This window comes from Hoplias malabaricus, chromosome 7 (assembly GCF_029633855.1).
Source record: "Hoplias malabaricus isolate fHopMal1 chromosome 7, fHopMal1.hap1, whole genome shotgun sequence".
Taxonomy (NCBI): domain Eukaryota; kingdom Metazoa; phylum Chordata; class Actinopteri; order Characiformes; family Erythrinidae; genus Hoplias; species Hoplias malabaricus.
The window spans coordinates 36,741,974-36,757,411 of record NC_089806.1 but is presented as its reverse complement, the minus strand read 5'-3'; the positions used below and the strand labels follow the sequence as shown (position 1 = coordinate 36,757,411).

At 39.1% G+C, this 15,438-nt stretch overlaps 1 protein-coding gene across 1 annotated transcript in view; it reads left to right on the top strand.

Moving 5' to 3' along the window:
• The first annotated feature begins 5 nt into the window (after positions 1-5).
• The window catches only part of nbas (NBAS subunit of NRZ tethering complex), a 262,175-nt gene continuing 246,742 nt past the window's right edge, over positions 6-15,438 (top strand). Inside the window, exons 1-6 of the mRNA XM_066676307.1 lie at positions 6-141; positions 391-442; positions 2,107-2,143; positions 3,490-3,567; positions 6,039-6,086; positions 6,683-6,726. Of these exons, the coding sequence (XP_066532404.1) occupies positions 49-141; positions 391-442; positions 2,107-2,143; positions 3,490-3,567; positions 6,039-6,086; positions 6,683-6,726 (352 nt within the window). The 5' untranslated portion in view covers positions 6-48. The remainder of the gene's footprint in view (positions 142-390; positions 443-2,106; positions 2,144-3,489; positions 3,568-6,038; positions 6,087-6,682; positions 6,727-15,438) is intronic.

Sequence of the window (15,438 nt, the reverse complement as noted above, 5' to 3'; positions counted from 1 at the left end):
TTGAGCTTCTGAGGGCACTGTAGAGTGACGTCGGCACTTGCTGGAAACATGGCTGCGGATTTCATTGTAGAGGATGAGGAGGAGAATATTTTATATGATTTGCTTATTAACACCGAGTGGCCGCCGGAGACCGACACTCAGGTTTGTGAGGGTGGTTGTTACTGGTTTTAAAAAGCAGCGGAGTATGTGCTGAACAGTTGTTATTTATGGCTGTTGGGTCGTTAGAAGTGTCAAAGCCACGTAGCCCAAGTTGAAGTGTTTGTGCTGTGAATGAGAGCAGACACTGACTCTGAAGGAGAGCTGCTGTCAGACCCTCGGGGACAGGGACTCGTTTAGGGGCAGTTTCTCAGTCTGTAACGCTGCTAACTCTTGTTTGTTTTTATTTTGCAGCTGCGTGGTTTTAAGGAACACAGCTCCTCTCTAGTTGCTAAAGCTGTGACAGGTAAGAGCTTTTTTAAAAGCAGTTTTCTTGCTTTGAATAAAAGATTCATTCATATTTAATTATTAAAAATACTCATAAAAAGCCATGTCGCTTTTTTTAAAGTGTTTTAAGTTTTTATAACTTACTGGGGACAGTTTATTCTATGTTTTAATCAGATTGAAATAGAATTTACCCAATTTTACTCCTTTATTACTCAATATGTTTTTCTGCAGTATTCACCTGTATAATGTGATTGCAGCTAATCTGCCCCAGGTCACTCACCACACATCTACTTTGGTAGATAGGCGACAGTACAATGCTGAAAAACACAGGGTGCTGGTACATCACTGGGCATCACACACTCACCAAGTCACTCTCACACACTTGTGGGCAAATTCCCACAGCCTGTCAAACATCCAGCTTGGGTTATTTTTTTCTTTTGAGTTGAGGGGCGGCACCTGGCAGGGACCTGGAGATTGTGGGTTCAAGTCCTGCTCCGGGTGACTGTCTGTGAAGAGTGTGGTGTGTTCTCCCTGTGTCTGCGTGGGTTTCCTCCGGGTGACTGTCTGTGAAGAGTGTGGTGTGTTCTCCCTGTGTCTGCGTGGGTTTCCTCCGGGTGACTGTCTGTGAGGAGTGTGGTGTGTTCTCCCTGTGTCTGCGTGGGTTTCCTCCGGGTGACTGTCTGTGAGGAGTGTGGTGTGTTCTCCCTGTGTCTGCGTGGGTTTCCTCCGGGTGACTGTCTGTGAGGAGTGTGGTGTGTTCTCCCTGTGTCTGCGTGGGTTTCCTCCGGGTGACTGTCTGTGAGGAGTGTGGTGTGTTCTCCCTGTGTCTGCGTGGGTTTCCTCCGGGTGACTGTCTGTGAGGAGTGTGGTGTGTTCTCCCTGTGTCTGCGTGGATTTCCTTCGGGTGCTCCGGTTTCCTCCCACGGTCCAAAAAAAAAAAAAAAAAAACATGTGGTAGGTGGATTAGTGACTCAAAAGTGTCCTTAGGTGTAAATGTGTGTGTGTCTGTGTTGCGCTGTGAAGGACTAGCGCCCCCTCCAGGGTGTATTCTCGCCTTGCGCCCAATGATTCCAGGTAGGCTCTGGACCCACCATGACCCTGAACTGGATAAGGGGTTACCGATAATGAATGAGTGAATGAATGAATTGTGAGAAGAAAATGGGGAACCCAGAGGGAACCCCCCCCCACCCCCACACACACACACATGGGTAGAACATGCCAAACTCCTCACAGACAAGTTTGAATTACAGCTACAGAAATTTGATCACATTATTTGGTTTAAAGACCTTCTGAAGTCACAAAACAAACAAACAAATATGATTTAGTATGTGGTATTAATACAATCATGTGACATATGGATGCACAATTCGCCCTAAAAATGTGATGAGTATCTCAAAGATGGTCTGTAATGGGGAGAATAGAGCCTCTGTTTTTGCTACTCAGGACTCAGCACTGCACAAACCACACTATGTAACTTTTAGTAGAGGGTAGGGTGCTGTTTTTGTGGAAACCAGATGAGTAAATATTTCAGTGATCCCTTAAAGATACACAAACACAGCAAAGACACAATGTGTTATTTGCACAAAGTGTGAAACAGTAAAAGTTTGTTAAATGTGAATGAGATACACACCAGTTTCATGAGGTGCTTTGCATTAAACACACATTTCTAATGATATTTTTCAGGACCGTTCTGCTTCATATTGCACTACCTTTGGTACAGGTGAGTTTTACTAACCCTTCACCGCTATCCCCCTCATTGTTAACAGAATACAATAGTGTAATACACCATGGAAACCTCTCTGGATTGAAATGAAATTCCTAGTAAACGTTACATTTGAATGTTTATAGCAGGGGTGGCAACCTTGTGGCTCGTTAACTGCTTTTGGCTCTTTTCCCATAAAAATGTGGCTTTTCCGTGTGCTTTAAAAGATATAGACCATATTTGCTTGGTCTGTGTACATTTGGGCCATTTGACTTTCATTTTCAGTTCAGGTTTCTCAGCAGTACAGCTCTAGAATCACACTCTGGGATATTAATACACACAGTAAACAGAAGCCTCAGCAGTGTGTGCCGCTGTGTCTCAGGATTATGGGGAAGAAAGAGGGTTATCCTTTAAAAGTTGAGGATATTTTTGGTCAACCCTCTATATCTTAATATTTATTTATTTTTTAAAAATAAATAATGTCTTTTGTGACATGGGGCATTGCTCTGAAACATCCATCTTTATTTTTATTTGTAATACATCGCGATTATGTAGTTTCTTACCTGTCCCTGTTCTAAGTGAGAGTGGCCGAATGAAGTCCATATTATCAGACATAGTGACGAGGAGTCGACTCCCAAAGATTCGATTTTTAAGCGTCTGGAATTAGAAGGCTGCTTCCGAGCTGTGCACTTCACTCTACGGTATACATTAGGTAATGAGTTCTTCAGGCTAGTGCACAAAATATTAACGTACTGCATAGTTTGTTAATAACAGGATGTGATAAACTGTTGCTATGACAACTCATGCTTTAACAAACTGCAGCTGCCGCACTGTCAGCAATTTTTGAGGTAGTTTGAAACTTAAATCTCCCCCTCAACACTTCGTAGTATTAGTTTTCTTATCTGTGAAGGGAGGACACTATGTAGGGAGTAGGGCACTATTTGGGACAGAGTGAAAGGCGTTTTGCTGTTAAAGTATGCCACAATATTGTTCATCAATGCCATACTCTGTTGTTGGTTATCGACTGTTGCTAAGTAGGTACTGTGGATATTTTTTAGTATTCTCAACTTTGACCCTTGTGACTATACTACAAACTACACACTCAAACACTAATTAGAATTATTATTAAGTGCACAAATGGTACAGAGCTAAACTCCTGGAGTTGACTCCCTCTCAGTTCACGTTTGTCTTAAGAGGTTGCGGTTGCTGTAAACACATAGCTTCTGGCTCCTGCTGGTAATGTATTTTCTCTGCATCTTTGCGTCTGATAGTTCGGCCACACCTAACATCCAGCAAATATGGTAATGTTGTTGTTCATCTCTGGGCCCGCAGATATTCACTAAAACAACTGATTTGTGTTTCAGCCCTTCAAGTTCGTCCTTGCCCCCTGGACTGGTGCGCCTAGCAGCCAAGCAAATCAACTGGCAACTGGTGCTAGCAAGGTGATATTAATGGCTTTTGACTTCCATTGGTTTTTGCGCAGTACTGAGCAACGTGGGCTCCAAGCCTCCAGCGGCAGCACTCATTACACTAACCACATGGCAGAAATTGATGGAGCAGGAGGGTGAGAAGCTTGTGTTCCTTCAGGTGCTCTGCTGATGCATTACGTAGTACCTCAAAGGATCATTAGCTCGACACTGCTAGAGGGATTAAGAAATAAAGTGTCTGTCTTCTGCTGCTGCTGATGTCTCACTTTGCATGTTCTCTTGTGTCTGAGTTGAACAGATTGGCAATGGTCTTGGCCTGCTGTCTCTTTTAGCGGAATAGAAAGCTGGAGGGGGTTGTAGTTCAGCTGATGCTCTGCAGTTACGGTAGCCTATGTGGTGACGCAGAGTTTGGGTTAGTCACACTCTAGTCCTTCATCAGCTAACAGGACTGCTCTCAGCTTGAACAGTGGGACTAAAGCTCAGAAATGTGCATTTTCTAAACTGAACTATATAATAATAATAATAATTTGCAGTTTGCTCTAATAAAAAAATGCAGTACTGTTTCTAATATTAAATTATGATCATAGACATGAATTAAAGCAATACGTGGTAGTGTTATTACTTGGATTACTTGGATTAATTGGATTACTTACTTAATGTTGCTTTAAAGGCATAGCATTCAGAAATTGTTCAAATTCAAAAATCACCCCTCACAATTCACATGGAAACTGCACTGTTTTTGTGAATTTACTGTCACATACATCTGCCTCTTCAGCCTACAGAAATGTAGCCCCGCCCACTCATGTTGAAGTCTTATGGAGTGTTTCAACATGGACTGGTTATAAAATATAGATGCCAAACACAACAAAGCTCTCTTATTCTCTTCTAAGTTAAGCCTGTTTAAATGTCATAGAGAATAAGTTGCTGAAAATGGGTGTAAATTGGAATTAGGGCTGGACGATATGACCAAAATTTATATCACGATACATTTCTTAATTTTGGCCGATACAATCTAATTCCATTATCCATATGAACAGTATAATATCCACTGAAAAACGTCCAAGAAACAAGAAAACCCCATCAAACATAAACCTATTGGATTTGTGGATATTAATACAGTGGAACCTCTGCCTACGAACTTGATCCGTTCCGTGGCCCGGTTCGTAAGTAGAAAAGTTTGTTTCTTGAGTCAATTTTCCCCATTTAAAATAATGGAAAAGCAATTAATGCGTTCCAGCCCCCACCCCCCGAAAGTCACCCTTTTTGCACTGATATATGTTTACAACACTTTCAAATTAGTAAAAAAAAACATGTAGCGTTACTAACAATAAAAGAGAAATGCAGTGGTAACAGTAATAAAAAAGAAATAAAGTTTTAAGTGGTTACACATCGCTACCTTGAAGACGTGACGACTGGCTGGAGGAGTAACACAGGCACTGGCTGTATGACAGGAGGTGGGGGGTGGGTGGAATAACGGAGAGTATGCGGTGAATGTGGGGAGACGAAGCGTAGATACGGCTTAACTTAGCACGAATTTCGATGTCTGCTATTTACCCTAATGCTAAATTGCTAAAACTAAAACTCCAGTCTGGGCGCTGGGAGACTCGCCTATTGGGGTCAGTGGCCATTTCCAGCCGCTGGCTCAGTGGAGGCTCGGGTTCGTTTCTAGAGTCATGGTTCTTTGGTGGAGGCAAAAAATATTCAAATGCCAGGTTCGTATCTTGGAAAGTTCGTTAGTAGAGGCGTTCGTTACTAGAGGTTCCACTGTACATTTATACAAATTTTTACATTGAGTGCCCAGAACTGACGACAGCACCCTGCAATGAACGTCAGTCAGTGACCGATGTTGTTAATAATGTATATTGGAAATGTGTTTAAAAACAATCATTGACCAGCCCTGACAACAGCTATGGTTTAAAGCAACACTAGGTCGTGTTTGTACCTTACACTTACACTTAGAATAGAGCATCTGTTGTTGCTACACTGGGCTCTGCACTGCAGAAACTGCACTAGGTTACATTTGGAGGTGGGTAGGTCAGTTTTAAGCTCACATAAACACCATAAGTGACATTCAAGGATGAAAATTTCATGCAATAAAAAATACACGGGCTTCTAAAGCAGTGTTTGCTGGTGAACTTTATGGCAGGAGAATTGTGAGTAGGATCATTGCAGACTTGCTGAATGTGGATTTTTCATTTGACATTTATGCAGCACATGTAATAAAATCCCCCTAATCTTAGCTAAATCGTTTGTTTGTTCTTGTGAACTGTCAGATGTTTAAGCTGTTTTCTTTTTTTCTTCTCCCTCTTGCTGTTTGCCGCTTATGCAAATAGTGGGAAGACCCAGAGACAGCAGGCTTTAATTAGCTATCGATTCACAGAGGGAAGACATCATTATATGTGTTGAAATGTTTGTTTTTTGGACGTTTAATCCTTCAGGTGTGTTTTCTTACTCCGTCTCCTCTTCCTCTGTTTGTGTGTTTGCAGTAATGGGAAGCTCCTGGCCGTGGTTCAGGATCAGTGTGTGGAAATTAGGTAATTCCAGCCATCGATCGGAAACGTTTGCCCTGTTACTGTAATTGGTTCATTTTTCTCCTCCCTGGCACGGAAGATGTGGAGCTCAGCAAATCCTCAGCTCAGATTGATATTTTGGCACAGATTTCCCAAAAAATGAGGCAGTTCAAGTCCGCTGTCTTTTGACAACCCCACCCAAACACACATACACACACACACACACCACTTGACAGTCTCTAAAAATTGTCCCCAGAAAGGGAAATCTATTAGTGGGCCTTTTTTGTGCAGTGCTGCAGTTTGAGTGGATGTGATTTATGGTTTTAGAGCACAGAGGGAAATGGAAGCTTATCTCTATTGCTGATTGTTAATAGCTAAAAGAAGCGCCCGCACACAGTCTGTTCAGTGTATTTGAATGAACTGAACACGTTCCAAAAAACCTCAGTGCCAATGATGCTGTAATGACAGCGCTATTACTGCAGAAACGTGACAAAGCCCAATCTACAAAGACTTGCTGAAAGTCGACCCCAAAGTCACTGAATGGTGAATTTTTTGATTAAGGCCTGTTTTAATATGCAGTGTTGTAATGTGTAACTTTTTTTTTTACCCATTTCGCTCAGGTCAGCTAGAGATGACTTTGGATCCATCATTGGGAAATGCCAAGGTACAGTGACACAAAGCCCTGCAAAGCTACCTTTCTTTTTTTTCATTATTAATTTCCAACAAAGAGTGCATGTTTTATGCATTTGACAACTGATGCCGTGATGAAATTGTTAATGGGGCTGTCAGTTGGACCACTAATGTGAAAAATATTCAATCACACTTGAAGAAAGGAATTGATGAACATCAAAGGCATTGATGACAATTTTTTATTCTTAAAATATTCTTTCTAATTATATCACCAAGTTAATAAAGGCATTCATAGTGTGGTTGGTGTGAAATGCTTCATTGTACAGGACATGAGTTCACTATTGTTAACAGTGGTGGTGGTGGTAGGAACCATGAGAGTTCTTCATGTAAGTATGTAACTTTTTGTGGACCAACAGGAATCAGATGTACAACTTCTTGATTGGAATGACTGATGTCACACTGGCCTTTAGTGGACAAAGTTAATGACCCTGATCTTAAAAACCACCACACACGTTCTCTATAAAACATGGTTTCCAGTACATTTCCAGGAAACTGACACAAGATTTTGACCTATGTGGTCATGCATGGCACAGCATAAATGGTGGCCAGAGAAAGCTTAATTACTACCTTATCCACTAGTTATTAGTATTATTACAAATAATGCAATTTTTTAAAGCATTTATTTTTTGTAATTTGAATCCAAAATTCTCCTGCTCTTTTGTAATTTTATGATAACTGTTGTTTATTATTATTATAAATGACAATTGTCTTTCTTAATTTTGGTCGATACAATATAATTCCGATATCAATATGAACAGTAAAATCCACTGAAAACCTCCAAGAACAAACTAGAAACAACATCACCATCAAACATAAACCTATTGGCTTTGTCAATGTCAATATTTTTAAACAAAATTTTAAATTGAGTGCAGTGAACTGACGACTGCGATCTGTATAATACGTCACTCAGTGACAGATGTTGTAAATAATGTATATTGAAAGTGTTTAACAATCATTATATTGCTATTGAAACATTTTAGATTGCAATATTTATTGATATTGAATTACAATTATACATTGCACAATGAAAACGCTGAAAAATTTATGATGCTCTAATATTTATAAAAATTCAGAAGACATACAGGTTCTCTTGCTGTTGTAGATAAGAAACAAATTGGTTAGACTTTGACACTTGCTTCCTATAACCACCATTTTAAAGAAAATCAATAAGTTTCTAAAGAGTTCATCACTTCTCATGGAGATTTCACATCTAAATTACCTGCCTTTGAATAGACTAATTATGTGGAAACTTGAGAAAAATCAATGGAAAACCTAACAAAGCCATATATTAAAGTGATTTTCCACAGTTAAGGACCTTTTACACACATTTCTTCACTTGTAGTCGGTAAAATAAAACTGAATGTTTGTTTTGTTGCTGATTTAAAAATTTGCACTAATTCTGACTGCTAAAGTTTAAACATCTGATTGTGGGGAAATGCTGTTCTCTTTGGTTTGTTTTCGTTCAGAAGCTCCATGTCTGTTTAAGGCGGAATGATATGTTTGAGGGGAAAAAAATGCCTCGTTTTTTTTAAAGGCTAAGTACAACTTAATGGATCTCCATGAATATTTCACATTATTTTAGTTACTGACATATTTAAGTATGAATTAAAATGAAAATAGCATGTTTAATTTACTTTAAAACTGACAATTTTATTAAATTGACGGAAAAACCCGAGCTCGCTACGGAAATTCTTGGACGCAACCGTGACGTCACTAGTGCACAGCAGCTGAAAAACGCCGCGGTAAAACACCGTTATGACTGACTGTTATGACAGTATCTAGTTAAATAACCAACATTATTTATGACAATAGCCTAACAATGAGCTAAACTCAAATGTAGAGGTACCGTTATTCTTGTAAATGTGATCGAAGTCGAACTCGAATTCATCCGACACTATAAACCTCCGTAATGCAGCTACGTAGCCGAGTATAATCTGAGCCACCGAGTTTAGCAAGTCAAGCTAACGTTAACTAACACCAACTAAAACAGGCGAAGTAAGTGTCCTTACCCTGTTCACCTCCATGTTACAGAGGCTCTTGAACACCTTTCGTTGGTGTCCTTACATGCCCATATTGTTGGAAAAGCGCCAGTGAAATGAGCTACAGATAACGGAGTGAGCGGACGGTCCTTTCCAAAGTGCCCGTTTAAAGTTGACAAATTTAGTCCATTTTCTGGATATTTTGGGATCTTTGGGCCATTTGTGCACAGATGTCCCACTGTACATTGAATGATTGCAGCCAAAAACAACACACCTTTTCGTCATTTTCCATTAAATTAAGTGCAACTTCTAGAGTTGTTGTCCACCATCTACGTCACAGGCAAGACGCCTATTAGAGTTTCCGAACCTTATTCCTTGAATTAGTAAGAATTAACATGTTTTCTGATTATCAATAAACACAAGTTAGGAACTCAAATTCCAGTGTATTTATTTGTTTATTTGTTTCATATCGCTGGTGCTTAGCCTTTAAGCATTTTACTGACATGCTTAAATTGTGAAGACCGGGTTCGAGCATGCAGACAGACTGAAGAGCGAGCAAATGATTAGGAAACATCCTCAGAATTTTATAATAAAGTTGTATATTTGATCAACGTTGTGAACATCCCTTTAAAGTCCAAACTTTTCCAAAGCAATTCCTCCCAGTTCAGATCCACTTTATGTGGTTTTGCATAGTTTTTTTTGTTGCTTTATGTTACACCATGGTCCTAGAGAATTGTTGTATTGCTTCACTCTGTATTTCGATAGGGCTGAAACTTCTATAAAATCTTTTTGACTTGAAAAAGTTATAGAAATCTCATAGGGGTGGTTTCCCAGACAGGGATTTATGATTTATGCCGTACAGCATTTTGAAGTGATTTTTTTCCATCAAAAAGAGTATACAGTACAGGACTAGGCCTAATCCCTTTCTTAGACACTCAGTATTTTATTTATGTATACAGAGGAGAAAGTTTTAGGAAATCTAAAGACTGAAACTTTTTTATGCCCTCATTTTGGGTTCACTTGCTATCTTCCAACTCCAAAAACCGCCGCGTCTTGTAATTTTAGCTCATTTTGTAAAAGAGACAATCAACTTATTAATCATGTCAAAAAGATTTTATTGGAGCTGCAAAATAAGTTGATTGTCTCTTTTACGAAATGAGCCAAATGACAAGATGCGGCGCTACGTTAAGTTGCGGAAAACAGTTTTCAGAGTTGGAGGAGCAAACGAACCCGACATGAGGGCGTAAAAAAGTTTCAGTGATTCTCAGCTTTCTTCACTTATTGACACTTGGTTAATTAACAGCTGCACAGACAAGAGTTTAATTAACTATTTAATTAGCTTAATTCATGTGCGTGCGTCTTGGTGTAATTAACAGAAGAGTTGTATAAACAGACTAATCTGCCATCTGATATGGTGCGCTGATGAAGTAGGTCTGAGTTAAGTTTGCTTTAATGTTGTTTATGTCCTTCTGTCCTTGTGCGCTGATGTAAAGCTGCGTTGTCTTCTACTTTACTCCAAATCCTATTTCAGACTTCAGCTGAGCATTTTCTTGTCATAAAACTTTAATTTTGCATATCATTCAAAGCCCAGGCTTACAGCCGTTGAACAGGAGCCAGCTTCTATCATCGTTTTCCTCTCACTCTGTTTCATTACATGGAGATGGTGGAGTTAATTTGTTTCAGAGAGAGACTAGTGCTAGTTCACTTGAAACTACATATTCACTCTCTCTCTCTCTCCTATGTAATTCACATCGTTTAGCCAATATTAAGGCATGGTGCTCTGCCCGATGTTCATGTATCAAATTGGTTTGTCCTTAGCAGTGTTTCCTCTTTTTGCAGGAGCCTGGGAATGTAACAGCTAATTTCCAGGCAAGCCCTCAGGAAAAGAAATAACGCCTGCTAAATAAAATGAAACTTTGGAGAAAAAATAGGCTGAAAAAGTACAAAAGAGCCTTTTTTTTTTGTAGTTCTGGTATTGATTAGCTTTCCTCGCCTTGAGGTAGTGTCAGCCTCTCCAGTGTTAGTGTTCTTCCTGCACATTCCTGGAGCCTATTGATGGATTGTTCTGGTAAAGGGAGGCAGCTGTAAAGTAAAGGCTTTGCTTTTAGGAGACTGGTGACACTGGCTACAATGTTAGAGGCATAGTTTGTATAATTAACTAACCAATGTTTTGTAAATGTATATTGCCTTTCATAGGCAATAGTTGGAACTTGTGTTTTTGCATTTTTGCAATAGCTTTATAATTTAAATATAAACGTTTTTTAATTCTTTGTGAAAAGAAATACATTGAGAATGAGGCCATATGCACTACATGTCAACGTTTTTTAGACAGCTCTTATTTTTATTAAGGACAGGGATTCAAAAGGTATTTGTAAATTTAAGCGAGGTTCCTGACTTTTTAAGAAAATTAGAATCTGTTGCCACTTCATTTCAAAACAAAATAATGGTGATTAGCTACCTGCATTAAAGACGGATAAATTATGATGCGCTCATGGTTATTTAAAAAGATTATATGTATATTGATTGATGACAAAAAAAGCAATATTGTCCTTGTTTAGCATGTCTTTGTCCTTGATTTTTTGGCATCTATAGGCTACTGCAGATTTACAGATTATTTAATATTTGTTGACAGAACATATTGTGTGCTGCGATCATTCATGAAAGCAATAAGCCATGTGAGGTTTTACCCTGCGTTCAGACCAGGAGCGACATAATGTGAGAAAGCAGCTGGACCTCAGACTCTCAGTGAGAGTTGGCAAGTTATATTTTCAGAATAGAACGCTAGAGACATGGATTGGAGTCAGTGATGTAACCAAGGCCCAATCCCATTTCTTATTTTTAACCCTACCCTTTGTTTTTCAGTGTCACTTTGTGTCACAGAGTTACAAGATGTAGTGTGTTCAAATATGAAATGGGGCAGCCCTGCATGAGCCTGACACATCATCAGAACCTGAATAAAAATGAACAGTGCTTTAATCCCAGGATATTACCAATCCTCTGTAAGCTCTCACAGTCTGCAGTGATATAAGATCAGCGCTACTGGATATTTATTTATATTTAGGGCGTCATATGCCTTCAAAGTCATTCAGTGTTTAGGGTTAGGGTTAGTCCACCTTAGGTTTTGCAGTAGCCTCAGTCTCAATGTAATTGCTAGACAACCTAAGGTGTAACTGGAAGATAACTAGATATCTACCAAAACATGAGCACACTACTAGTGATGTTTATGCTTGTTATGACGTAAAGGGTCATAATACATTGCAACTACATTAAGCAAAGATAACACACTAGTTATCATAGTTTTTAAAGATGAACATACTTATCTGTGGGATTCGATGGTTGTTTGCGCAGTGATCTTGCCGGGGATCTTAGTTTAAAATGCCATGGAGCCCTAACACTACGCCCTACCCCTAGATAAAATGGAGCTAAGTGGTAGTGGCAAGGGGTGAAATAGGATTAGGTAAATGTTGAGTACAATCTAATTCAGGGAAATTAGGAGCAAAGGGATGTGGTGACTACCAGTGGGAATTAAATAGGTTGCACTTAATCTCCGCTGCTTTGGAATGGCACTTGGCCTCAGTGAAACCTTGGCAACCAAGGGTCAACTCAAGTTGTGTACATGTATTAAGCCCTGTGGTATACTCACTGTAACACTTTTTTTAAATCACAGTGTCATGATTCATTGTTAGTCCCCGTTATTTAGACAAAAGCTATTCTTCTTTTCAGTGAAGACAGTTCACTCTTACTTCTGTATGTACTTTGGTGTCTGCATGTGTTTAAAATTGCAGTTCTCTATGACAGAGGACTGGAGACTCTGTTACAGTTTGACTTTTATCAGAGATGTATAGGCTGCACTGTATCCCAGCCCCATATTGTGATAGAACTCTCTATGATTGAAAGTGGTGTGCTTTCATTGTAGGCTGTACTTTCAAACTTGGCCAGACAGTTTTATTGCAGGTCCACGGCGGGCGAGGAGGGCTTTGCTGACTTTGCACATCTTCTGCTGTAAAAAGAGCCCTCTCTTATTTTTTCCCTTCCCCCACGTTGCTCCTAAAACGAGATTTATGATGAGCAAATCTGCCTGGATACCATACAGTGCGCTCATCACGCATACTCAGGCGTATTAGTTCCAGAGTTGCACCCAGATTAATTAGCCTTTAGCGGAGGAGATTTGATTTATGGTCTCTGCTGAGCCCTTCCTCTTACAGGTATTTATCTCGCGAAAGCGTCATCGTTCATCCTGAGTTATCGGGACCCTCTTTTCCAGCATTTTCTTCTCTGCAGTTTTCATCCTGAATGGAAATCGCCAACTTGCCTTTTCCAATCTCTGTGGGAACGTTTGATAAGAGTGTTGTTTTAGAGCCTCGAGTCGTTCCGTTGATTGACGTTCCAATGCTGTACCATGCTTCACGGCTTTACCTAATGGAGCCTGCTCCACACGTTCACACCTAGGATAATTGTATTGGATTATAGTCCAATACCTGGGTGTGTAATGATGCTGTTTTACCATCACGGTCCTGGGCTACCTGAATGCAAAGTCAATGAAAATCAGCTAAAGATAATTTTCAGCTCACTGCTACAGAAATTGCATTACGTTTCCAGTTTAAAAGCCCTATTTTTAGACTGGCAATCCAATTTGCCTTTCTCTCTCTGTACGGGACACTGTAATGATCTCTTGTACGGCCTGCACAGATGGAATTTCAATTCCTCTCAATTCTGGAGCTCATTTGCTTGTGTTTTAGCAAGAGCTTGTAAGCTTGACTGAGCACTCAAATCTGATCCAGTGAAAGAAATGAAGTTGTGAAGGAAAAAAAAAATAACAAAAGTAGCAGGCTCAGAAGTGTTTTCTAATGTTTGAGGAGTGTGTCAGCAGCCAGAACCTGGAGGTGAAGGTGATGTATTTAAGTTGTGAAGCCAAAACAAATGAGGAGACTTTGGTGTGTTGTAGCTCACGCTGACAGCATCAAACAGAATATTTGTCAGAAATCTAAAACAATATTTTCTGTAGGATGGCTTTTAAATTATTTATAAGCTCAAGCCGTAATTGATTGTCTCCGGAACCATTTTTGATTAAGAAATGCGTGAGTGAAGAAACTTTAAAGGTTTAAAAATCTATCACTCTGTCTTAAAGTTCTTTACCCATTTAAACATATTAGCAAAAATGATTCTTTACAGAACCAAAAGTGGTCCTTCTATGGCATCGCTCAGATAACTTTTGTAGCACCTTTATTTTTAAGAGTGCACATTTGTTTATAAATGAAAGTGTTTTGTGTGCCATGTTTCCCTACCAATCTTTAATGATGTAATTGTGAAAAACAATAAATATTAAGCTCTGTTCCCCTCAATATAATCATTTATATTTTTCAAAGTAAAAGCTGTTAAACAAGCTGTTAGACCTGAAAACATTAAAATTAAAATAAATATATTATGTTAATATATTAATATATATTATATAAGTTACCTCTCTTCAAATACTGCAAAACAGCCCATTAACCCTCCTCCACCAAACTTTTCACTTTATCTTATGTCAGTGCCAGGTTTAAGTCTCACTAGGGGTCGGCTGACTAAATTTTATTTGTTTACTAATTATTTATAAAAGTAGTCACCTCTAATGTAATATCCATAACTTTTTACTTTTTTTTTAAATGAACAAAAAATAAAATAAAATTAAAAAAACAAATAAATTGGAAAATAAATAAAATGTAGTAAATAAAAGCAATTTGTTTTGGTATCAATAAATCCTCACGTTATCTTAATTGCAGATTACAATAATAAAGGATGTGTCAAATCATATTGAAGTTAACAGCCAAACTCAAGCTCGAGATAAAACTGGCTGCAGTTTTAAAAATGGAAACAAATGTGCTGGACAAGTGCTGGACCTTACATCTTTACCCTCCCTCAGTTTAACACAGAACAAAAGTAATAAGAAGGTGATCATGTTCCTTTTAAACACATTAAAGTACAATCAACTCTCTTTCGGATTCATTACTTTTCATCTTCTTTGGTCCTTGCGTGCATTGTAAGGACACCGTGCTACTGTTACTGGTGTTAGAGGTTAGGACTGCTTCATTTTGAGATGGTTACCTTTTTCATTGTACCTCAGCGTCACTTTATAAATGGAGTAACTGAGTGTAGGATTGGCTTAGTCTCCTCTGAAGCAGCTTCTGAAAACAGAAGTGTGATTACCATGGTGTTTCACAGAAGAGCTGCTTTCTTTACTGTGCTTTCTTTTCACCTTACAGCTACTGGACAACTCCCCATTACGGCGACTACTTCATGTCCTAATAGTCGCTTTTGTATTCATGCCCAAGGACTCCTATAGCAGTAGCATGGTGTGTTTACTCAGGCTGTGAATCAAACTCTGGTTTTGCTCTTTTGCGTATTGAGAGCTGGTATTAGTCATTTCCTGCTATTACCCACTACACAACATCAACCTTCAGGTTTTGGCAGTGCTAATTTGGCATGGTATGTTGTTAAGTGTGTCGTTCAAAACAGCGAACACCAATATGTGAATCACTCTGTGTCTCTTCTCTTGTTAAAATCACCTTCAGGTAAAGTGTTCTGTAATCAATATTGCGAATAGATAAATGGTTTTAAACTTAATTATGCAGCTCACAGGTTTTTTGAAGTCTACGGGAGGTGGGAGTTCATGGTGAGACCTCAGATGGTGCACTGTTCGTAATGAAGAAGTGATCAGGACTGTGAGACAG